At 34.4% G+C, this 26,828-nt stretch overlaps 1 protein-coding gene across 6 annotated transcripts in view; it reads left to right on the top strand.

The window, feature by feature from the left end:
• BTBD8 (BTB domain containing 8) overlaps nt 1-25,723 on the top strand; it is an 88,166-nt gene extending 62,443 nt beyond the window's left edge. For 5 of the 6 annotated variants that reach the window (XM_014740203.3, XM_070268746.1, XM_070268745.1 and 2 more), the window contains 7 exons: nt 728-857; nt 3,318-3,379; nt 7,316-8,027; nt 8,260-8,347; nt 8,753-8,892; nt 10,452-12,779; nt 14,116-14,992. In XM_014740203.3, the coding sequence (XP_014595689.3) occupies nt 728-857; nt 3,318-3,379; nt 7,316-8,027; nt 8,260-8,347; nt 8,753-8,892; nt 10,452-12,779; nt 14,116-14,585 (3,930 nt within the window). In that variant the 3' untranslated portion in view covers nt 14,586-14,992. Of the gene's footprint in view, nt 1-727; nt 858-3,317; nt 3,380-7,315; nt 8,028-8,259; nt 8,348-8,752; nt 8,893-10,451; nt 12,780-14,115; nt 14,993-25,592 lie in introns of those variants that run through there. The other variant, XM_023641655.2, reaches the window with a different exon arrangement.
• Nucleotides 25,724-26,828: the final 1,105 nt, after the last annotated feature.

The raw sequence follows: 26,828 nt of genomic DNA, 5'->3' as shown, positions 1-26,828 counted from the left end.
TATGATACAAAATTTTAAAAATTTCATTTACCTCTAAATGGACTTATTATAAAGTTTAGAATTTGACAGTTTGACTGCCAGATTCTAAACATAGTTTGATACTTAGCAATATTAATTGGTATAGCATAACTTTAGTATCTCTGCCCTTTCACTACATTGAATTTCCTAAATATAAAACTTATATAGAATTTTAAGAGTTTTTCAGAATTTTTAATCGTCAGTGTCTTTTAGTTTTATAATAAATTTTTAGTTCCTTTTTGTCTTCATAAAAAAATCATATTTAAAATTGCATTGACTGGGACAAGTGAAATTAATATATTGTGTATTTTTAAATGCCTTTCATCAATGGTAATTAATAAACTAATTGCAAATTATTTTATATTTGTTCAAGAGTGATAAAAATTATCATATTTATTACTACTGCATAGAGTATTTGACCTTGTAATGTCATAGCTGATTTGAAAAGGCTGTGGAAAGTATTCATGGAAAGGCCATTGGTGGTTTAAAATAATGTTTGGTTGAAAGGATAAGGTTTAGTTTCATGTTCACTATAAAATTCTGTTGTTGAAGAGCAGCCTTCATAAATAACATGTACCCGTCGATCTTAAAAATCTAAGTGATGACATCATTGATCTAGCTTAGGAGTAAGTAGATTCGGAAAGGAATAATGACTGGTTGCTATGACAATGTGGCTCTCACCAGCTGCTGATTTGTTGCTTGAACACAGGGTTTTACGTGCAAGATCCAGGCTCTGCGTGATAAGCTGTGGATCTTCCTGGTTCAGTCTTTCTATGCTGTTCGTCACACAGAAAGCTGGAAGCTGATGAGCACAGATGATCAACAGAAAATCCAAGCAGGTATGTTAGCCTGGGATTTTTTATTCTTATAATCTTTCTGACAAGAGATATTTTGAGAGCATTCTAATAAGTGATAGAATTTACGTTTGTTTGCTTCTGTTCAGTAATATCTTGCTTATTGAAACTGGTGATAGTGTGTTTAGGCAGTTTTAATAATCATGCTTTTTTGCTGTTCTTAGAAAACAAAACTCATTTCCTTTGTATATATATCACTGTTTCATCCTACTTTATATTAGCAACAATGTTCCATCCAAATTTGCTTAAAGCATTCTTGTAAAGAGAGAAGTATAGGAAAATGTAATTCACATAGAACAGATTACCAAACATACTTTCTCTCTCTTTTAAAATATATTTTTCCATAAAGCTTTTCCATGTTTTGCATAAGATACCGTTTCTTGTGGATTTGTCTAGATTCGATGGCTTTATTTCGTAATTGATTGGTTCAGTGATACGGCGTGTGCTATTGCAGAGCGTCCCTCAGGAGCTGCACAGTGGTCTCTGACATTACATAGGGACCATTTGAAACATTAGTATTAAACACAAGATCTATATTGCTCAGAATATGTTTTTGTTTCAAAAATATTAAAATAAAATTTTGAGGGTATGAAACTAAAAATGGCTTCATGACTATTTTGGGGTTGAAGCAGGTACCTTAGAAAAAATATTGGCAGATTCAGCAAGTATACTTTTAAAAACATTTTAAGTTAAGAGACTATATTTTATGAAGCAAACAATTTTGTACTATAAAACATAGAAGCCATATGTGATATAATATATTCTTGATAGTACATCAGTATGTTCAATTCTTTGATGGTTAGTCAGAATATGATTTGCTCTGTTTTGTATTAAGAGCATAACATGATAATGTAGCTAGATGTGATCTCAAGAACACTTTTCAAAGAAATTCCAACAAAATAATAAAACAAAATTGTGAAAAACAAAAATCATGAGAAGGTCTTTAGAAATTTGAAATTTTTTTCCTTGTACCTATTTCTGTACTGATTTTTAGATGATGGTTTATCTTTACTGTAAAATCTATACAATGTGAAGAAATAGGATGGGCATTCCATGAGTAGGTGTCATTCAGCTCTCTTCTGATTGGTAGTAAACTTTGTTTTTTTCCATTTTAGAGGATTTTATGGTTAAATTGGGCCTCAAACAATGTTCTTTATCTTAATCCTTCAAAGTACTAGTTAAAAATACATGTAAATACAGGCACACACATATATATACAATACATACACGTACGTAAAACAAAATATTATTAGTAATCCAACTAATTGTCAAAAAGAACTTTTCAATTCATTATATCAGTGTGAAAATATTTTTTTAAATCTTAAAGATGTTGAATTATAATGAGTACTGACTTATGCATAATTACTGCATTGGGAAACCCCAGATAAAGGAGTGATTCTAGGTTGTCTTTGTTGTATCATTTATGTTCTAGTTTGAGTTACTGACCTTTGAGAGAAATCTTTTATTAATTTCTTCCTGTATATTGTTGTGCAAAGTCATTTGCTAACCACAAGTCAGTCCTCATAATGCCATTTCTAGGGTCCTGCTTTGTCTTACAGCACAGATCCTATGGAATGGAGGTAGTAAAAGATCCATAGTAGACTTACAGATAATTTAATGTCTTTTTCATCAGCTGTTTTAATAAAAATCAAATCATTTTTGGAGATTATGTATATTTCTTCAAAATATATTTTTAAGTCCCATAACCTTCAAAAGGAAGAAATACATTAGCTAAACTATATTTATAACTCTTGGATCATTATTCCTATATATTTTCCTGACGTCATTCAAATTCTTATTTGAAGAACATAAACGTGAATTCCCCAATAATTCTCATATAAATCTAATCTATAAAATGAATTTTTATGTAATTCTAAAAACAATAAAATGGGTTTGAGGATTATTTATTGTTTTATTTTCAACAGAACCTTATTTTTTTCTCTTCTCTTTCCTCCTTCTCCATGATATGCCTGCAAAACCAGAAAATATTTGTAGTTAATTTCAACAGAGTATTTTCATATTTTCTAAGATAAACATTTTCTCATATTTAATTGTTTATAAAATATTACTTTTGCCACAATCTGAAACTTTTTGGAATCTGGAAAACTAAATGAAACCAGTTTCTCTAAAATTTCACAGCTTGAGACAGTTCTGGTTTTTTGTAAATGTATGAATCTTCTCTGTGAGATTGTACATTTCTCATTTATTCATTTTAATTACATAAAATCCATAGGGACCACAAAATGATATTGAAATGAAGTTCTTTAACAAAAATTCTAATATATAATAGGGACTTGTTTATGTGTACTAGGTTGGTTTCAGCTTTTTAAAAGTTATTTCCATTGAAATATATCTTTTTCTACTAGTTTACTATTTTCCTCTACTTCTAGAATAATAATAATAATAATGCTTCTGATAAAAACAAATTGCTGTTTCCTTTTACAGCTGCGTTTGACAAAGGTGATGATCGAAGACTTGGCAAAAAGCCTATATTCAGTAGCTCTCAGGTAAACTTTTAAAATTTTATACGTCTAAATGAAAAGATGCCAAATAATTTAAATTTTATTATTTTATATTTCAGAGTAATTTTTAAAAATTTATTCTTTCGTTAATTAAAGCTATTTCTTAATGGAAGTAATTTTGAGTCTTTTTTAAATCAAGTGAACATTTCATAGATTTTTAAATGATGTGAATTTTTGATATCTAGCTGTCATAGGAAGTGAAATATTGTCTACCTTTTTTTATTTCCTTGAAAACCTTTTTGGCAACTACCGTATTGGAGTTATTCCAGTGCATCAGAAAGTGTCTAGAATTCTAGACCTAATTCAATGTCTATTTTTCTAATTAACCTACTTCTAACAAAAGAAGATTTTAGTTGTCCCAGTTTTCTCTGTATTAAAATTTTAATTCACATAATATATTTTTGGTGTGAAAAAGGCAATTAGTGCCAAGAACATAGTTGTGTTTTACTTTAAAAGTTACTTGGTGTGCTTATGTGCAATATCTAAAATAGTCAAACTCTTAGAAACAGAAAGTAAATGGTGGTTTCCAGGGGCTGGAGGGACAAGGAAAAGGAAAATTGTTCAATGGATATAGAGTTTTAGTTTTGCAAGATGGAAAAATTCTAGAGATTTGTTGCACAACATGGTGCGTATAATTAACATTACTGCCCACTTAAAAATGGTTCAGATGGTAAATTTTATGTTATTTGTTTTTTACCACACACACACACACACACACACACACACAGAAGTTAATTGGTGTATTTGTTATAACGTGAAATACATTTTCTTTCCCCAAAATGTTATTAATGATGGTTAGAGTTCCAAGCTGGAAGTGTGAAATCCTACTAACCTAATACACATATTACAATGATATGGAGACATACATTGAGAGTTCCAGTTTGGAATGTAAAGAACATATTTCCCTTGCAGAGTGGAACAGGAAGTCGTTTCTTCCTCATCGGCCAGTAGATAGAAACTTAGACAACTCCAAAAGCTTCCTAGGACTGTTTCCCAAAGTGTGTTCCACAGTATGCCAGCTCCATCATATGTTCCACCTAGGGATATCTAGCGTCAACTAAGTTTGAGAATTGCTACACACCATAGTCCCTCTTAGAGACTGGTGATGCACATTAGCACCTTAAGAGGTCTGAGAAACACTATAGTAAAGAACAGTTTTGAATTCTGTTCTACCCAGAATTTCCCCACATTTTGTAAGCATGGAACATCACTAGACTCCCCTTCGACCCCTTTTAAACACATTATACAGTTCCACAGAACAGACTCTAGGAAATAGTACCTTAGGACATGTTTTTCTGTGTACTTGTTCCGTGTTACCTCCTGTGGGTTTTTTTTAGGGCCCCCAGGAGTTAGCCTACCTGCCTTCCTTCCTCCTTTTCTACTAACTGTTACCAACCAGGCTTTTCCTCCTTTCTTGCCATCAGCAGAATAGAGCACAGTCTCATTGCTGTTCCTTATCTCCCTGACTTTCAGGTGGTCTAAGAGTTTATACTGTTACGCACAATGGGAAGGAAACGGGGCAGTATGTTTCCCTCAGAAGGGCAGTGGTATACTGAAATGGGTGCTGGACGAAGAGTTCAAATACTGACTTCACATTTATTATCTGTGTCATTTGTGAGTCTTAGTTTGCTTATCTGTAAAATGGAGTAATAAAACCTAGCAGGATTAATGTGAAAATTAAGTGAAATAATTTATGTGCAGTTATCCAGTGTGTAGTAAGTGTTCTATAAGTGTGGAATGAATAAATGTGTTTTCCAGAAGGAAATGAGATCTTCTGGAGGTGGGAGAAAGTTAATGAGATAAGACAGAGAAAAAGGTTTAAGAAGGGTGCTGTTACTGAAATACTTAAGGATAAAATTCTATGATGTCTGGGATTTGCTTCAAAATAAAATGGGGGTAGTTATATATGAAACAGAATTGGCCAAGAGTTGATACTTGTTAAGACTGGGTAATAGATACATGGAATTCATTGTGCTGTTCTGTCTTCTTTTGATTATGTTTAAATTTTTCTATAATAAAAAGTTAAACCAAAAAGGAAAAACAAAAGAAAGGAATAATACTAGAAATGAGAAGCATGTCTAAGAAGAAGCCTTTAGAGGATTGCCCTCTTTTTCTTCATTTTTGTCACTAACATGTGGTGACTATTCCCAGTTGGCTATTTGTGTATAAGAAATATCTGTGAACTCTGCAGATGTAGGTCAGAGACTGCCTTGAAATGGGTACTTGTGCATTGAATTCTCATCATGCTATGCTATGGTAACGTGAAATTTCTAAAGGAATGTAGTTACCCCATCTACTCCATAGATCTCACCCATAGCGTGATGCTTTATAGTAGATAGAATCAAGGATACAGTAAATTAGGTAGGGTCAGTTTTAAGGGTGGAAAGAGGTCTAAAATCAGAAATCTGCCTGGTTTTATGTATTAAAAATAGAGAAATATTATTTTTTGAGCTAAGGTTTAATCAAGACACAAAAGAATGAAGACCAAGCCTATTTGAATTTTATAAATATTACATAGACTCCCGGAATACTGAACTGCATAGAACCAGTCTCCACTCTCTGAACATGCATAATCTGAGGCCCAGAGATGTTAATGATTTCTCAAATATCCTAAGTCAGTTAGAGGCAAAGCTAGAACAAGAATTCATGATTCCTTTATTGCCGTACCTTGCTTTTTCCTAACTTTAGCCAGGTTATTTATTACTTATTATGTATGTATTATATAATGTCTGTGTATTCATATACACACACACACACATATGTCATTTTGTCTTAGACACATTTTAATATAATTAGAATCTTTCTAGATTTAGAAATAATTAGACCTTGAACTGTATATCAATATATGCTCAGGTTTAACAACATTCGTTACATTTTTTTGAATACCCAGGATGTGATGGGCACAGTGCTAAGAGATATAAAGATGAAGACAACACAAGCTCTGCTCATACCTTTACAATCTCATACACCTTTCCAAAGTGGGGGGAAAATATTTACATAAATAATGGCAATATAATTTTAAAATTTTATTCTAAAATTCCTACCAATTTTTAAAATTTTGTTGTTTCCTTCCATATCAAGGTTGATTCTAAGCAAAATGATGATGTAGGTGCATTTGTCGTTGGTGCCCTTTTATTTTCCCCTTTTTACCCATTTCACCTATTTTTAGGACCTTTTCCTCCACTTCCTCCAGACAGCCAATACTGTGTTACTATCTTTTTTCTTCCAAAAACCAAACTTTTCAGATGTAATGTGTTATGTTTCTCAGAAACGTTTTTTATTTTCTTAATGAGGACTCCAAGAAATAAGCAGTTCTTACCATAGAGGATTAAATCTTTAGTGGTAAAATTTATGATATTTGGGATAGAGTTGAAGAGAGAATTTTTGGTGAAAATCTTTATAATGTCCCTCAAATTATACCATATAGATGACTACCAGCTTAGAGCAGTAAGTCATGAGGTCAAGTGCTAGTCCATCCCTTATCAGCATATGACCTTGAGTAAATTACACACCTGCTTTAATCCTCAGTTTCTTGTCTTGTGAGGAAAAGTGTTTAGCACAGAACCTGGGAATGTGCCCTCAAAAAATGTTGGATACTTATATGTTATCATATACCCCAGGCATCCTGACACCTTTAGATATTAATCTCTACCATAACTTCATAAAGTTAAATAGTATGCCTTTTAAAATAGTATTGCCTTTTAATTTTTTATGCTGTATTTCAGATTTTATTAAAGTAATGTGATTGAAAACACAAAGTATTGCTCAAAATGGTCAAAGATAATTCAAGTTTTGACTAGCCCTAAATGGTAATATGAAGTTCGCTGTTTTCACCTCTTTGAAAAACTGGCTTATTAAAACATAAAGTATTATATGTCAAAGACTTTGGTCAAGTTACAAAGTATTTTTTCTTCTTTGTAGCAAAGGAGACAAGTTTCTGACTCCAGTGTTATAAAGAACAGATCTTGGAGAGGAAATAACAAGAAAGAGTGTTGGAGTTCCCCCTCTACTAATCAAAAGATGAAATCCGATGGATTAGGAGCATCTGGACATTCATCAAGTACTAATAGAAATACTATAAATAAAACTTTGAAGCATGACGATTTAAAGGAAAAGGATGGTACAAAAATAGCATCTAAGATTACAAAAGAGCTGAAAACTGGGGGAAAAAATGTTTCTGGAAAGCCCAAAGCTATGATAAAGCCCAAAACAGAAAGCAGTGATAATGCAAAGTCAGCAAACCTGTCACCCAGACAAGTTGTGGAAAGATCAGCGACAGCAGCAGCAAACGGACAGAAAAGTTCATTGAATGGAAAAGCAGTGAGAAATGAGGACGGGCAAATTACAGGTGCCAGACCCAAGGTACTCACTGGAAACTTAAATGTGCAAGCCAAAGCAAAGCCTTTGAAGAAAGGGACAAGGAAAGATTCTCCATGCCGTGGTGTCGCAGGACCCTCTAGCAGATCGACAAATTCAAGTATGGAATTATTGGTTTCCACTGAATGTCCAGGTGAACCAAAAGAAAATGGATCAATAGGAGAAGAAAGGTCGTCTGGTCATAAACTGTCTTTTTGTGAATCTCCAGGACAGACAGTGAAAAACAGTGTAGAAAGTATCAAAACTTCCACTGTAGGTGGGTTTTAGCACTCTAATTTTTAATAGCTGCTGACAGTTAAATGGCCTGTGTTCGGACTTTTATTTAGTTTCAAATGCCAAAAAGTCTTTATTTACATGTATTCATGCCAACAGAAAATGCAGTTCTTCTCATGTTAACATTTAATTTTGCTTAGGGTGTCTGACCAGTGAATTTATACATAATAGTTACATATTTAGTGTTTCATGACTCACTTTTTCTTAACTTACAGCAGTGAAATCTCAATCTGTTTCAAAAGTTGCCAATGGAACTTCCGTTAAAAAAAGCATTAACAAACAAGAAACTACTATAAATAACAGGTAAGTCCTCGTTCATTATTTTACCTATACATTAACTTTCTCTGAAAGTTAACTAATTATATAACTTCCAGCTAAATGTTTTTCTTCTTTGTTAGAAAATTTAATGCATTTACACGATGACATTTTAAAACTTCTTACTTAAAAGAAGTTAGTATATTTATGCAAAATGATTGATACAAAATGATAGAAGAATACTTTCCCCTTGTGGCACTTGATTATGCATTGCTTTATCATCCTTGATCTACAGTTTTATAAACTTAAAGCCTTACGAATATATGGTTTTTCTGTTTTCGGAAGGGATATATTTTTTATTTCTTTGAGAAAAAATATATTTCATGTATGGGTCTTCTAAAAGCTCGTGTTTTGGAATCTCAATGTAATACTGAATGTGATCATTTTTCTTAGTGTGCCAAAAAAGGTCACTAGCAAAGGACATAGTGACCCAGTACCTCAGGCAATTTTAAAGAAAAGAGGAAATGACAATGGATGTGCTGCAGCTCAGCAGAGGACCAAGAAGGCCCCATCTAATCTTGCTAGAACTCAAGGTAAAGCTGAAATAGTCCTGGGTCTTATTTCCTTGTTTAAATTGAGTAGGCAGAACTCTGCTTTGGAACTTCAGTGGCAAATAAGCAAAATATAATATGGTTTCAGTCATTTTATGTTTGTTTCATGCTTTAGAGATGAGATTTTATACTTTTACATTTCAGACAAGCATTTTGGTATGTTTAGGTATGGGTTTGGTTTGTTGTCTTTTGTGAGAGAAATACTTAAGGGAGTCACTAGTTTATCTGCATTTCCGGTCCTTTTACATGTTATGCCCATGTTTCTTCAAAGTTTCATTGATAACTATAGGAATTCCATCTGCAAAACCAGCGCTAAAGAGCTCTTTAAAACGTAATGGTACAGGGGCTGGCCCGGTGGCCGAGTGGTTAAGTTCGCGCGCTCTGCTGCAGGCGGCCCAGTGTTTCGTTGGTTCGAATCCTGGGCGCGGACATGGCACTGCTCATCAGACCACGCTGAGGCAGCATCCCACATGCCACAACTAGAAGAACCCACAACGAAGAATACACAACTATGTACCGGGGGGCTTTGGGGAGAAAAAGGAAAAAATAAAATCTTTAAAAAAAAAAAAAAAACGTAATGGTACAGTCTAGGGAGCTGTAATACGTCGGGAGGAAGATTTTTCCTCTGGAATCTGCGCTGTGCCTGTTGTTTTCCATGTTCTAAGAAAGAAAAGAGTACTGATCAAATTGCATAATTTGCTAACATAACTGATTTTATAAATTAATTTGCTTTACACAGTAAGCATTCACATAGGTAAGAGCAGTTTGTAAAATCCTAAAAATAATTTTGAGTTAGGTAATGAATTAATACTGAAAGTTAATTTAAAAATAAGCCAGAGAAAAATTATTCGTGTTCTAGTAATAGCTAAAGATTTGACAATTTAAAAGATTTGGTCATTCTGTCTGACAAATTTGAATGCTCAAAATGTCATCACTAGGACGTTAGCCAGTGTAAACAAATGGATTCCCCAAATTAACCCTCTTTCCTTCCAGTGACCAGTTTTAGTTTCCCCTGCATATCTAAGTTATTAACCCTAATGAGCTACAATAATAATGATCTGATTATGAGAAATAAATTAGTTTTGTTCATGTTTGAGGGGAAAAATTGCAACAATTTCAATTATGGTTAGCTTGATTCTGCTTTTCAGCTGTGTGGAACAGTCTTTTTTTCTCCCAAAACTTCAAAGGGAAGACCCTTCCTGCTCTTTTGGTATGAGAAAATCAGATTTTTCCACCCCTATAAATTTATGCAAATCCAATTCTGGCATAAGGATCAAGGCTCTTTACTTGGGGAAGAAAGATCCTAGTTTAATAATTTTACTAAGACGCTGGAATAGTCCCTCTATATTTGTAATAGAAAAATACTTTCTTTTTTTATTTTATATGCCCACTAACTCCTAATCTGTAATTGTCCATTTGATTGTAGACATATTACCATTTCATTATTTTATTTTATTTCTTATAAAGTAATTTAAAAACAAATATTGAATTTCATTCACAAATTGGAAGGTATATTATATTTTTGAATTTTCTTTTCTTAGGATCTCAAGGAGAGTCACCAAAATCAGTAAAATCTTCAGTCTCTTCAAGGCAGTCTGAAGAAAGTGTGACAAAATTAGACTACAATACAACTACAGATAAACAAACATCTAAGAGAAAAAATGTCAAGCAAGGACACACAACTTTGCCTAAGGTTAATGCAAAAACAGTAGCAATGCCTAAAAACCTAAATCAATCTAAGAAAGGTGAAACTTTGAATATTAAAGATTCAAAACAGAAAATGCTTTCTGGACAGGTTATATTGAAGACTCAGCCTTCTTCTCAAAGACCGTTAAAAAGTGAAACATCTGTTGTCCAAAAAAATATGCTTCATGATGTATGTGACAATAAGAAAGGCAGTGTTTCTGAACAGAAACCTCACAAACCTCTAATTAATCTCACATCTGAAATCAGTGGTACAGAAGCAGTCCAATCATCATGCAAACCTGACCCACAAAAGCCATTAAACAATCAAGAAAAAGAGAAATTGGTGTTAGAATGCCAAAATATTTCAAGTCTTGATAAATCAATAAAACATGAACTGGAATCAAAACAGATTTGTTCAGGTAAAAGTGAAACCAAATTTTCCAATCACAAACAAACAGATCATTGCAGCACAGCAAAAATACATTGTCATTCTGATGGTAGTGATAATATAGATCTGAAATTTTATAGCACTGCTGCCCTAAAATCGTTGATTTCAAATCCCAATGAAAACTCCTTGAACTCTAATGCAGGTTATGATTTAGATTCAACAAATGCAGCGCAAGTCCATGCAGTATCAGATAGGGAGCAGCAAGTAGGGAGAAAAGATACAAACAAAAAATTAAGCATTAACTATGTGAAAGATGTTTTACCTTGTGCTCCTGAAAGGACAAATGGTACTTTAAATTCTGTTCGAGATGACAGAAAATCTAAAATTCATGTAGAGGAACAGACAATTCCTAGTCAGTTGTCTGATGACTCTGCTATGAATGAAGACAAACATGCTACAGCAGACTCTGATATTTCTTCCAAGTGTTTTTTGGAACAAATATCAGGAAAAAATTCTCCTAAAGATATGGAAACAACAGAAACTCCAGAGAGCCATGAAACTCCAGAGGCTCCATTCATGAGTCAGTGGAGTTTGAGTACCAGTGTTCTGCATCAGAGAGAGAGTCCTGAATCTGACACTGGCAGTGCTACCACATCCTCTGATGATATAAAGCCCCGATCTGAAGACTATGACGCAGGAGGGTCTCAGGATGATGATGGGTCAAATGACAGAGGGATTTCTAAATGTGGCACTATGCTGTGCCATGATTTTCTTGGAAGAAGTAGCAGTGATACCAGTACTCCTGAAGAATTAAAAATATATGATAGTAACTTAAGAATTGAAGTGAAAATGAAAAGGCAAAGTAGTAATGATCTTTTCCAAGTTAATTCGACAAGTGATGATGAGATTCCTAGGAAAAGGCCAGAAATTTGGTCTCGATCTACAGTAGTCCACCCTAGGGAAAAAGAAAACATTCTACGAGGCAGTGTCCAGTTCGCTCAGGAGGTAGACCAAGTTTCTTCCTCGGCAGATGAAACAGAGGATGAAAGATCTGAAGCTGAAAATGTTGCAGAACATTTCTCTACATCTAACTCAGCTCCTCAGCAGTTTCAGGGAATAATTAATTTAGCTTTCGAAGACGCAACAGAAAATGAAAGTCGCGAGTTTTCTGCAACTAAAAATTTTAAGAGATCAGTTTTACTTTCAGTAGATGAATGTGAAGAACTAGGGTCTGATGAAGGGGAAGTCCATACTCCCTTTCAGCCTTCAACAGATTCTCTTTCACCTTCTGATGTTTTTGATGGCGTTTCTCAGGAGCATCATGGAAGGACTTGCTATTCCAGATACTCACAAGGAAGGAAAGGTAGTACTTTAGAATGTAAACAAGATAAAGGCAATAGTGTATGTAAAAATGAAAGCTCTCTCTTCGGTGTTAGTAGCACTGACTCTTCAAGAAAAGATAAACAGAGCACTTCAGCCGCAGGAAAAAAATACACAATAGGTGCCCTGTCCAAAGAAGGCAGACAGCTTCTTCCACAAGATAAAAGAGTAAATCGTGGAAGCGATGTGGATAATGACTTTCAGCAATGCAGCAAACTCTCAGATAGAGATGTAAAATCTCAAGAAAGACCATGTCATTTGGAGCTTCATCAAAGAGAACCCAATTCTGACATACCAAAGAACAGCTCTACAAAATCTCTGGACTCCTGCCAGAGTCAGCCTCTGCCTCAGGAAGGTCAAGTGAAAGAGAGCCATTCTACAGCTACCGAAAAAGCTAATATTGCTTTATCTGCAGGTAATGTACAGAAATAGAAATGCTAAATCCATAATAAAATGAATTTATAGAATTTTAAAGTGGCACGTAGCCCTGAAAGTTATATTTTAATTAGACAGAATAATTACTTAAGCAACAGATTCAAATTTTAAAGGAAAACTTAAATTCTTGATAATGTAAAAATTAGCTAGTTACTTACTCTTTATAGTTCACTTAAAATCCTAGTTGCAGAATTAATATCTAGTAAAAATTTTGGTTATTTATTAGACCTACTTATTATAGGTCTTACTATTAGACCTATTTGTTATAAACTACTAAGAGATTTTACATGAAAGAGTGAAGAGAAAAACTTAGTTTGCTATTATTTAGTTATTTTTGTCTAATTTAACATAGGAATTCTTGACTATTAGAAATTTTATTATATATTGGATATGATTTATGGACTATGCTAGTATATATATCTAAGACCGCTGTGCAATAACTATAGTAATATGTAACTAAAAGCACTAAGCTATTTTAACTAGATTAATTATTATAATTTGTATACATTTTACAGAGATTAAGACTTTCAGGGTCACTATAATTCTATTCTAAAATTTTCAAGTAAAAAGATAAATTTCCTAAAAGAGATTATATTTAGAAGCAATGATAATATATGAAAAAAGCCCAGGCTTATTTCATATGTATAGATGATTTCCTGTCTAATTGTTTTGTGTGTTTGTTTCCCTTATTATAGTAATTTGATCGAATGACCCACATTGAAAATATGCAATAGTGGCTGACTGAGTAGCTATTGTATATCAAAACTAAGAAAAATACTGATCAGTAGTCCCTGTTCAGCAAAATCATAAGAACAGGGAACTCTTTAAAGTTGTACTTTTTTGTCTGTCTTGCTTGCATCTTCCTCTGCATGTGCAATATACAAATAAGACTCTAGATAAAATGTATTTATTCCCCTTTTGGAACTGACTTATCTTAAAAGTCATCATCAAATAACCATGTCTTTTTTTCTCTTTAAGTTTCTATTGTAGTGAATTAGATATATGTGCACATTCTGTTTATGTTTAAATGATTTCTGTTGTTTTCTGTATCATGAGTTTTCAAATTAAGGTATGGAGAATTACTGTTAGTTGCTGATGTTGATTTTGCTGCTAAACGTTATCCTTGAGTTGTTTTTTTTTTAACATGGAAAAAAATGCCTCAAAAATCCTGTTAATTTTCTATAAATGTTATTTTTTCTCATTCTATGTTTTTTTGGGACTATAATTATTATATTGTGTTAATATTGTTCTACAAAACTCTGAGGGGTACCAACATGTGCAATTTTTACATTGTGTAGTATTATGAATTATTTCAGGAGACATAGATGATTGTGACACACTGGCACAAACCTACATGTATGACCATCGGCCTTCAAAAACCCTCTCTCCAATATATGAGATGGATGTAATAGAAGCATTTGAGCAGAAAATGGATTCAGAAACACACGTTACAGACAGGGATTTTGAAGATGATCAACACTTTGCAAAACAAGATTGGACACTATTAAAGCAACTGCTCTCTGAACAGGATTCAAACTTAAATATTACAAATTCTGTTCCTGAAGACTTAAATTTAGCACAGTATCTAATCAATCAGACACTACTCTTAGCACGAGACAGCTCAAAACCTCAGGGTAAAGCACATGTTGACACTTTGAACAGATGGAGTGAACTGACGTCTCCACTTGATGATTCCGCAGCAAGCATCACCATGGCTAGTTTTTCCTCTGAAGACTGTTCACCCCAAGGGGAGTGGACAATTCTGGAACTGGAAACTCAGCACTAAGAGTATTAACATTTTGGAAAATTTTGAACTATGCCACCCCTTTATTTTTTGATGCTTATATTATATCCAAATGATACTTACATTAGCCAGAGATAGACTGTCCTTAATATTGAGGGAGTCTTTCCAGTTTATTGAGGTAAATATAGTTTGTTTATTAATAATAATCACATGTAGAAAAAGTGTTTTTCTAAAATTTTTGAGCATGTTTTCTTAATTATTAGAGAAATTAGAAGACTTGCAAGGAAATCCTTCCTTGAGTTTTCCTTTCCTAATTGATCATTTGTTCACTTGTTTATCATTCAAGAATTTAAAATGTGAATGCAGAAGTAGATCAGTCCCTTTACTTTTTTGCTCTGCGTATGGTAACATAGTAATTTAACAATAAAAAACTTACCGTGCTTGTGTCAGTTTATGTAGAGTTAATACGTGAGTAACGTTCAAACTCAGGTTCGTGTGGTTGAGGCTGATAGCTGAATATTAGTCATTTTCCCAACAATTCAGGGACAGGAAATTGTGGAGTGAATGCATCTCAATTTTCAGTCACATTGTTACTAAAACAGAAAAATGGAATCCCCTGTAATTCTCTTTCTGGGGTATATTCAGAGAGAGACATCTGCCCTTGTTCAAAAAAAGTGGGAAAACTGTCCATCTGTTTTATCTATGTAGATTCCCTTTATAGTTAGTTAATTTTAGTTAGTTGAATTTTGTTAACTCTCCATTCTCTCTTCCATATTAGAGATATTTTGTAACTGAACCTCCAATAAGCCTGTACTAACTTGAAAATGGGTACATGAGGCAACTGAGTTTCTGAGTTACATTGCATGTGGGTGCACCCGTGTCTGTTTGCTTTCTCCATGTATCTGTGAGCTCTAGTTCCTTAGTTCCTTGATCACATTGTCTTTCAGTCTTTAATTTTGGTGGCAAGGCAAAGATAAAAGTCTTTTCTACAAAATGCCATTGGGGAGTGAACACTTGGGTACCTACTTGATATGGGTGGGTGTTGCCCTTAGGATGATGAGATTTAGTAGAATTAGCCTCTCCCAAAGCTTTGTAACTAACTCATAATTTCTCTAAAGTATGTCAGAAGTAAGGAAACCTTTTGGTTTAGAATTCCTTTTCTAAATTAACAGAGTTTTCAACAAAAGAGCAATAGAAAAAAATCTGTATATTGAATATCAACAATCATGTTATTCTTATAAAATAATTATGTTAACGTTAGCTACTAACCTATTACACCATAAATTTGCTATGCCTTTTTAACTAGAAGCTCTGCATGGGGCACTCATTCATTCAAACAGTCAAGAAACAGGCATTGGTTCTAGATACTCAGATGCAAAGATAACTAAGGTTTGATTCCTGCCCCCTCTCCCCCCAAAAGAGAGGTCAGTTTCTAGTGAGGGGAAAAAAACATATAAGAAAGAGGTTAAAATACAGCATTATAAAACTTTGTATTTTAGAGCTGGCTGGGAATTTAGAGATTAGTTTAATCCCTTCAAATTCTGAAGGAAGACTGCAGCCCAGAGGAATTAAAAGATTGCCCAGGTCCTCCAGCTCATTTGTGGGCTGGAATCCAATATTCCTTAATTTCAGTTTGATGTTATTTCTACCTCACACCACACTGCATTTGATTTTTATCATAAAACCTGAGAACAAATATATTTATGGGTAATTTGTAGTATAAAGAATGTGTGATAGAGTCAGAAACAGCACAGATTCCCGAGACATTGTGTTTTCTTTCTCCAAATGTGAAACTGTGTTATTTTTAATAAACTACCTCAGAAGTTCACAAGTTTATAATCGAAACTTCGTTTCTTTCCCAGTTTCAAGATCTTGAAAACTTTCTTCTTAAACTACTAGATACTAAAAAGCTATTCAATTTCATGTCACATCTGCAAATAGATAATAGTGAAGGCATTTTGCTTAAATAGTAACCTCTTAGGTAATTTCAGGACATGTGTGTTTTCTTATCATGCTCTTTTGCGAACGACACATCTCGCAGTCTGTTTGCTGTGGGACCCTTTGGGCTAGTTCTTCATCATTCAGCAAACATATATTGAAAAACAATTGCTAACATTTAGCATGTATTATATGTTAGACACTGTGCTAAGTGCTTTAAATATGCATTAATATTTAATTCTCACAACAGTTCTGTAAGATATGTCTTCTTATCACCTTTCTTTTACACATGAGGAAACTGATGTAGTGTCCTTACCCTAGATGAGCTACCCTAGTGGAAGAAACTAAAAGAGAAATAACATAGTACACCGTTGTTTGGTAAGATAACAGCTGTATATGGCCAGAGTTGTGGGAGCCCAGAGGGAGAAGCTACAACAGCTTGTCAGGAAGAGAAGATTAGAGAAAGCTTCCTAAGGCAAATAATATTCAGTGACTGCTTCATAATTTCTACAAAGAAGGGGCTTAGTGGCTGCAATCTAGTTTGAAGTGTAGGCCAGGGGACTTGTCTTGAAGATGCACTTGTATAGAAAGTACTTTGTTTTTACTTAGATTGTGTATTACAGATGAATAAAATAGAAATTTTTTTAAAAGGTGCTTTTAATATATAGTTTACGTGAGACTGCAAAAACTCTAATCATCCATACCAAAAAAGTAATATTTTTATTTTGATTTGGGTTGCTTGGGGAGGACCAATGAAGATTATGGAGAGAGTCTAAAGCCCGTTTACACCATCTCTTGGAGCAACCAGGTGATGTCTGATGCTGGCTTTCAAGGATGAATAGGAATTTGCTTGGTGGCAGTGCATTCTAGCCATAGCAGCACGTTAAGCAATGGTGACCAGGATGTGCATTGAGGTCGAGGAGGAAGAGTGGTAGTACATAGGGCTAAAGAGCTGAGCTGGCATGGGATTCTGAAAGTTATTAAGTTACTATGCTTAAATGTTTAAATAGTCAAAACCTTGGATTTGGTAGGCATTATGGCTCCTTCTATTATGCATTCATTTATTTATTTACTTATTTATTTTTAAAGATTGGCACCTGAGCTAACATCTGTTGCCAGTCTTCTTTTTTTTTTTCTTCTTTTTCTTCTTCTCAATGCCCTTCAGTACATAGTTGTATATTCTAGTTGTTGGTCCTTCTGGTTGTGCTATGTAGGACGCTGCCTCACCGTGGCTTCATGAGTGGTGCCATGTCCGCGCCAAGGATCCGAACCAGCAAGATCCTGGGCCGCCGGAGGGGAGCACACGAACTTAACCATTCAGCCTCCTTGGGCTGGCCCCTCATTTATTTATCTTTAACTCTCAGTGGATAGTCTTTCCACGTTCTTGGGAAATAACTACCTACAACTCACAGTGGGTAGTCAACAAAGAAGTTGTTTTTTAAGTAGGGTAACATAACCAAGTGTGTTTTAGAAGGATGGCTGTCAGCAGTCATGAAGATGGCCTGGTTTGGGGAAGCACCCAAATCTCAGGATGCAATTGCAATAGTTTTGTCCCTTGAAAAGGGGAATGGAGGAGGATTTGGTAAGAGAGACATTAGAAGGATTGAGATTATAGAACTTGGTGAATGCTTAGATGTGGGAGAAGATGGAAAGAAATTTTTAAATTACTATAAAAAATAACATTTATTCCACACATATATGAGGGCCTAATATATTCTCAGAACTATGCTAGTGCTAGGGATTAAAAGATGAACAGCATGGTGTCTGTCCTTGAGGATCTCAGTTTAGTGAGAGAGAGAGATTGTTAAAAAAAAAATTACAAAATTGTGATAAGGGTCATAATAAAGCTCCGTATAAAGTGTAATCAGTGCATAAAGGAGAGGGAGACGATAGAATGATACTTGGATAGGCTCCCTTACTATTTTAGGATTCGTAGGAGTTTACAACACAAAGGGAGAGGCACGCTTTTGAAGCAGAGGGGAATTCTGGTTGTTCCACATGGCTGGAAAGGAGAAGGGAAAGGCTGGGAAGGGCAAGAGAGAAAGTTGGACAGGGACATAGAGTCCAGAGAGTAACATGATCAGATTTGCATTTTAGAAAGATCACTCTGGAAGTAGTACGTGGGATGGAATGGAGCAGGGTGACAAGGCAGGGAGATTAGTGATGAGTGGTACAATGATAAAGGCTTGAACTAGGGTAGTGACTGTGGAGATAGAGAGGAATGGACATATTTGAGAGGTTTAAGATGTGCATTGGAAACTTAGTGACTGAAGTGGGGATGAGAGGTGGAAGTCATCTTAAAAGACTCAGGTTTCTGACTGGAGTGCTTGGGTGGTTGATGATGTCATTAACCAAAAATAGAAGCAAGAGTGAGGAAGAGTTTAATTTAGGACATAGTTTGAGATGCCTGTGAGACATTCAAAGGGCTAAGGACAAAATACTGAGGAATAGTCAGAAAAAGAAAAGCGTAAGAAGGAGACAGAAAAGGAATATTCAGAAGAGAACAAGGAGGCCAAAGTGAGGAGGAGAGAGTGATGAATGGATCATCTCACTACTAAGCAGAGAAGGACAGATCAAAGCTGAGAGATTCTACTTTCGAATTGGCAAAGATTTGTAAAGGTTTTTTAAAAACTCAGTGTTAGCAAAAGAATAAGTTTGGGATCCTGATATGTTGGTATGAGAGTGTAAATTACCTTTCCAGGAAGTAATTAGGCTATCTATATAGAGAAGGTTTATAATTTGGTATCCTTAACCCAGTCCTTTACCCTCTTGGGATCTACCATTAAGAAATAAGAATCTGAGACAAAGATTTTTCTATGAAAATGTTTATTGGAGAGCTAGGTATGTTAGTGAAAATTGAAAACTAGCTAAATGTCAACAGTAGGAGAAAGGCTAAATAAATTATGGCACATCTATATAACACATTATGCAATGATTAAAATTGTTTCCAAAAATGTTTAATGCCAAGGGAAGATGCTTATAAGAAAAAGCAGAATGTATGTTAAAAATACAATATCTAATTTTCTATCCTTATTGGTACATAGAAAAAGAGAAGGAAGGAAATAAGTAAAAATGTTAATTGTGGTTATGGTTCAGTGGTGCTTATTATTTTTATCTTTTAACTCATGTATTTTCCATGTTTTCTATAAGGCACATAAAAATAGATGTTCCTTATTTGTAACAAACTCTACTTGTTTTTGGGTAAGTGGTAGCAGTTAACAGTGTCAAATGCTGTTTGAAATGTCAATTAAGGTGCACACCTAGACTAGTCTGTTGGATTTGGACATTAGTATTTTACTGGTAGCTTTTGCTAATTGGTGTTTTTTTTTTTTTTTAAGAGTAATAGTAAAGGCAGAAAGTAGATGCAGTGGGTTGAAAGGGGAGCAGGAAGTAAAGAAGTAGAATTTATCTTTCAAGGAGCTTGACTGAAAAAGAGGCAGTGGAAGCTTGAAGATAGTGTTGTTTTTAAGATAAAAGTAACCTTAACACTTTGAAAATAAGAAGTTGGGTATAATCAGTCAATCAGGGACCATCAAGGAGGAGGCAGGATCAAGCACAAAGATCACTAACTCATACAGGGCATTTCAAGGAACTTTAGGTATTTAGTGTAGTAAAGTACCAAATGCATGTGGGACAGCAGAGGAAAATAAAGCTGGAAAAGTGCAGGCAGGCCAAAACTGGAAAAGTCTTGTAAGTCATGCCAAGGACTGTGACCAAGCCGTTTAGGCAAATATAATGAAAAAAATTTTAAATCAAAGGTAAACATAGTGTAGGACTGTTTTATCAAGATTACCCTACGTGTATAGTGTGAAAAATATCTTGGGAAGAGAAGAGACTGGAGGAAGAAAGACTTGTAAGGGGGCCATTGGAAGAAGGAGAAGAAAAAAGAGGCCCAAACTAAAGACATAATAGGACAGAAATAAGAGGATAGACTTGAGAGATAATTAGGAGGTAGAATGAACAAGATGTGGTTGCCAATTGCGTGCGAAGACTTGGAGTAAGGGATAAAGATGATCCCTTCTCCATACCCCAGAATTCTAACAGGTAAAAAGTGGAAGATTGATGGTTCCTGGTTGGAAAAAAGATTATTTTCAATTTGGACATGTCACATTTGAGATGCAATCGAGACAACCAAGGCACACAATATAATGTCTTTCAAAATTCAGAAACGTAACAAACTATGGTCTTTCTCCTCCCAACTCTATCTCCTGCTAATTTTTGGGGGCTTGGATGGGGTAGGGGACTTGGTTTGGCTCAATTCACTGATCTTTGCAGAGCTATTTTGGAGGTGGAATTATCTACATACTCTTCTCCAGTGCTATTTATATTATTTTCATATTGTAAATTCTTCTACCAAGACGACTTTGAATCTGTTTAGCTAGATAAGAAAGAGTACGTTGGGGCTGGCCTGGTGGCGCAGTGGTTAAGCTCCCACCTTCTGCTTCGGCAGCCTGGGGTTCACCAGTTTGGATCCTTGGTGCGGACCTACACACTGCTTGTCAAGCCATGCTGTGGCAGGCATCCCACATATAAAATAGAGGAAGATGGGCACGGATATTAGCTCAGGGCCAGTCTTCCTCAGCAAAAAGAGGAGGATTGGCAGCAGAGGTTAGCTCAGGGCAAATCTTCCTCAAAAAAAAAGTAATAAAAAAATTAAAAAGTATGTTTCCGTCATGTTAATATTGCATGTGTTACTTTTAGTATTCATGATTCATCTTTCATACAGTAGATTCTTAATTACTTCCAAATTTAACCAATATTAGTGGAATTTTAATTCTAATCTGAGAATTTCAATTCTATTCTGATTCTATATTGTTGTAATAACATTATCTCAATTAAACAATGAATTTCCAAATCAGCAAGATATTAGGAAAAAATATTTCCACACAAAGGCAATATTTTTCCCTAAAAGGGCTTTCATATAAAGTGTACTGAAGTTTACCTCTTTTCCTTCCATTTATGCTCAATTTTAGCCTGGCAAGAGAGTTAAATAAAAAACTGAAATAGAGGGGCCGGCCCTGTGGCATAGTGGTTAAGTTTGGTGTGCTCTGCTTCAGCCATCTAGGTTCACGTGTTTGGATCCTGGGTGTGGACCTACACCACTTGTCAGCCATGCCTTGGTGATGACCCGTGTATAAAATAGAGGAAGACTGACACAGATGTTACCTCAGGGCCAATCTTCTTCAAGCCAAAAAAAGAAAGATTGGCAACTGATTTTAGCTCAGGGCAAATCTTCTTCAGCAAAAACAAAAACAAAACAAAAAACCACGAAATAGAAATATACCTGCATTTAAACAATTACATTCTTAAGAAAGATGTTTAATACTCTCACAAAATTGTTCTTTTACTTACATCCCTGCAACTCTCAAAATATGCATAACCTACTTTTAAATTCAAGAAAGTAAATAAAATACTTTCCTACAGTTTTCTGATTTAGAGTAAATTACAGAGAACATCAGTGAAATTCAAGATGTTAGAAAAATAGCATTAAATTGAATCAAAAGAAAATAGAAGAAAAGAATTAATACAGACAATAGTGGAACTTAATTAGAAATCAGAAAAAGAGTGGAACTGATAAATCTAAGAACTGATTCTTAAAAGCCCACACACTAGCTTAACGGAGAGAAAAGCATAAATATACAACATTAGAGAGGAAATAGAAATGAACATAATAAGGTAGTATTTTGCACAACTACATAAAAATACAGTTGAAAACCTGGATGAAATGAAGACTTCTAGAGAAATATAAATTACCAAAATAGACTCAAAAAGAGAAGATCTACACAGATTGTTAACTTTGGAAGAAGCTGCGAAAGCATTCAAGATCTACCCCTCTAAAAAGCACTAAATGGTGACACTATTTAAGTTATTCTGGATTTTGGAGAGAGAAGAAAAGCTTCCAGAAGCAATTTAAGAAGCCATCATAATGTGACCACCAAAATCTGATTAAAGATAGCGTAAAAGAGAAAATTATGGAATAATATCACTTAAAATAACGCAAAATCCCTAAAAGATCCAGAAATATATTAAAATAACAAACCATGGCAACTTATTTAAAGAATGTAAGACAATTTAATGTTGAGAAATGTTTTTTTTTTTTAAAGATTGGCACCTGAGCTAACAACTGTTGCCAATCTTTTTTTTTTTTCTTTCTGCTTTTTCTCCCCAAATCCCCCCAGTATATAGTTGTATATTTTAATTGTGGGTCCTTCTAGTTATGGTATGTGGGACGCCGCCTCAACGTTGCCTGATGAGGGGTGCCATGTCCGCGCCCAGAGAAACCCTGGGTTGCCGTAGCGGAGCGCGCGAACTTAACCACTCGGCCACGGGGCCGGGCGACAGTGTTGGGAAATTTATTAATATAGTACATCCATATTAACAGGTCAAATAAGAAAAACACTATAATCATCTCAAGAGATACCAAAGTTTAACTTGAAACAACGAAACCAAAAGAGTATTATAAGAAAACATGCACCGGACTTTAATATAATCTTTCAGTAAGAAAGCACATGAAATCCAGAAAAAAACACTTGGAACTCTGAAATCATAAAATATAAGATTGACAATTTGGCTACTTAAAATGTAGAACTAATAAATGCCCAAAATATAAAAATTGGGGGGAAATCTTTGCTTTTTAACAAAAATTAAAATTGCAAACAGTCGGTAAACAATGAAAAGATGTCTAACCAGACTCATGATTAAAGAAGCATTAGAAAAGGAACCACAAAAGAAAGGGTTTTTGAAAATATGAAGAGGTTCAATAAGTAATAATAAATTTGATAAGTAGAAATAAGCAAATAAGTGAATATCCACTAACCCATTTTAACTATTTAGGAATTACAAATGAAAACAAATTAGATGCTTTGCCAACATTATAAAAAATTATTGGAGTTAATTCAGATTCAACTAGCCAACTGAAGTACATTAAAATAGAAAGATGATTCCAAGCATTTTCATACCAAACAAATTTAAATTATGGGTCAAATCAGATAACTTGCTTGGAATTCAGTTTCACTTCTGATTTTGAAAATCGAGCTAAAATTCTGGGCAAATTACATTAAAACTCGATCCAAGAACAGTATGTGGGATGACTGTGCTTTTCATAGTCAATGAGATAAGAAAATCTAAAAATTGCTAAGGAGGAAGTGAAAACATTTTGGGCTGTCATATGTGGCACAAATGCCTGAGTCAATTTATATTACCACACAGATTTATTTGCAGCATGTCAGCGTCACGCAGCTATTACTGCCATCACAGATTTAATGCCCTTATTTACTGCTTTTTATTTTTTAAATTTCTTTAGCAGCAAGAAAGAAATCGTAAGATCCTTGTTTAGTTCATTCTCCCATAACTTGTTCTTAAAAATTACTGATCATCTTAAAATTTGTTTGAACATAATGCTGACTTGACATCTTCTTAAAACAATAATTCAGTCAATAGATTCTAAAGTTAGTAATACTATTAAATGAAGAAAAACATTACATATGTAAGAATTCTTAGGGGAAAAATTTTATTGAGTTTTTCCAAGTCCTTCTTTTGGAAAAATGTGACTGGTTAACCTGAGTCATCCATGGGAGTGATGCTTCATTTGTGTATGAAAATAATCTCATTTTCATGTTTCCATTCCCTGTATTTTGGTCACCAAGAATATTATATCTTTATGGGGCTGGCCCCGTGGCAGAGTGGTTAAGTTCGCGCGCTCCGCTGCAGGCGGCCCAGTGTTTCGTTGGTTCAAATCCTCGGCGTGGACATGTCACTGCTCATCAAACCACACTGAGGCAGCATCCCACATGCCACAACTAGAAGGACCCACAATGAAGACTATACAACTATGTACCGGGGAGTTTTGGGGAGAAAAAGGAAAAAATAAAATCTTTAAAAAGCCTTCAAAAAAACTATATCTTTATTAATTTTGATTGGATGTTTACCATAAGTGAAAAGTTGAAGTATGTATAGTTTCTTTCTTCAAGTAATTTATATCCTAAAACCTTTATAATAAGAAAAAAGTAGGAAAGCAAATTAGGAATTGTATTTGCAAGAAATATGACAAAGACATATTCTTAATATATAAATACCTCTTATATGTCAATCAGAAGAATGCCAGCAGCCCAATAGAAAAACTAGGCAAAAAATAAAAACAAAATTAACAAAAGAAGAAATAGAAATGGTCAATAAAAATAGAGGGAATGATAAAGTGTCTTATGTACTAGTTAGTAAAGAGGTACAAAACAAAACATGTTTATCTATGTAATTGATAAAGATAAAATTATGAAACCTAATGTCTAGAGTATAGTGTGATTGGCATTGCATTCATATATTGTTGGTGTAAGTGTAAATTTGTGTAAACTTTCTGGAAAGCATTTTGGCAATGGGAATAGGGCCTTAAAAATCTTTATAATCATTGACTCGATAATCTCACTTTTAAAAATTTAATGAATAATCCATAAATGGTTAAAAAATATACACATATATGTACATAAAATTTTAAAGTCCAGAAATAAGGAAAGGATAAATAAATTATTTTATTTTGACATGTTGGGATATTAAGCCATTTTAATTAATATGTTTGATAAGAACATTTGATGTTTTGGGGAATGCTCACAATAAAATGAAGGAGTTAGATATTAACGTATATGTGTAATGTGATCTATTTATGATAAAGACTGCTGTGATGGTCTTATGTGTCAATTTGGCTAGTCCATAGAGCCTAGTGATTTAATGAAACACTAACTGAGGAGTTGCTGTGAAGGTATTTTGTAGATGTATTTAACCTCTACAATCACTTGACTTTAAGTAAAAGAGATTATCCTCAATAATGTGAGTGGGCCGTCTCCAACCAGTTGACGGCCTTAAGAGCACAAACTGAGCCTTCCCAGAGAAGAACTTCTACCTCAAGACTGAAGCATCAACTCCCGCCTGAGTTTCCAGCCTGCCCTACAAATTTTGGACTTGCCAGCATCTGCAATCTTGTGGGCCAATTCCTTAAAATAAATCTCTTTATATATATATATACATATATCCTATTGGTTGTTTCTCTGGAGAACCCTGACTAGTACAACTGCTAATATCCTACCTTAACATCTATTCTTCTCCTTTTCCTTCCCTTAATAGAACTCTGAATTCATGGCTGGGCCCTTGGCTACTCCAAATGAAGACTGGGTTTCCCTGCCCTCCTGGCAGCTAATTGTAAGCACATGACTAGGTTCTGACGAATGAGATATAAATAAAAGTGTCGAGTGGTACTTCCTAGAAGTTTCTCTAAAGGGGATGGGCCTTCCTCTTCTTCTTTCCTCTGTCAAGCTACCTAGAGCACAAATGTGCTCTACCAGCCGTGTTTTGTACCATGAGGTGAGGGCCACACCCTAGGGATGGCAGAGTGGAAAGCTGGCGGGAACCTGGGTCCCTGAATACCACTAGAGTGATCCTGGACTACCTGTCTCTGGGCTGCTATTACATGAGGGCAGAGAACTTTGTATGCTAAACTTAGTATATTTTAAACTACTGTTGATTTGAATTTTCTCTTACATGCAGCCAAACCTAATCCTCATTGATATACTACATATGAATGTATAACTAAAAATAAATATACCAACATATGGTAGTAGCTACCTCTGGGTTTTGGGATTTGCTGTTGTTGCCATACTATTCTTTCTAAGTTTTCTACGTTAAGGATGTATTAATTAGTCATATAAGAAAAAATTTTTAATAAAAAATACCTAAAACAATGAGAATTATTTTTCCTAACATTTATCATAATAGTAGATATTGTAATTGAAACATGAAGGATGAATCTCATGGTGTCTTTAAAAGGCAGGTGATACCCTTTAATATAATCATTAAAATTTTTTGCATACCGAACAAATCAAATGAGTTTAAAAGCACAGACCTAGCTAGAAAAAGGACCCATTCATTTTAGTTTTTATTTTCATCAAAGTTATGTATACATATAGTTTACAGAGTGACATAGTTCTGCAAGTCTTAGTGTAAAACAAACAAAAATCAGTCTCTTTCCTGGTCCCACCCACCCAACTCCCACTTCCTACAGGAACCGTTTTCAAGTCTCTTAACTATTTCTTGTTTGCCGCTATGTCTCTAAATTAAATGAATTCTCTGCAACAGAGTCTGTCACAAATTTTCAGTTTTAGGCATTATCTAGTTGCATCTCACTTTGCAAGATGAGAATTTGATTCTCATTTCACCTCCCCCTCAAGCCCAACATAGTTGCATCATAATTTTAGGTATATTAGAATTTAGAGTTTACATTATTATAATTAGGAAAATACTACTTACTGCTAAGTCAGTAAGTCACATGATTACTTTTTCTTCCATTCACACTTTTTCTTCTCC

This window comes from Equus caballus, chromosome 5 (genome assembly GCF_041296265.1).
Source record: "Equus caballus isolate H_3958 breed thoroughbred chromosome 5, TB-T2T, whole genome shotgun sequence".
Lineage (NCBI taxonomy): Eukaryota > Metazoa > Chordata > Mammalia > Perissodactyla > Equidae > Equus > Equus caballus.
The sequence above is the reverse complement of the archived record's forward strand: the minus strand, read 5'-3'. Positions and strand labels throughout refer to the sequence as shown.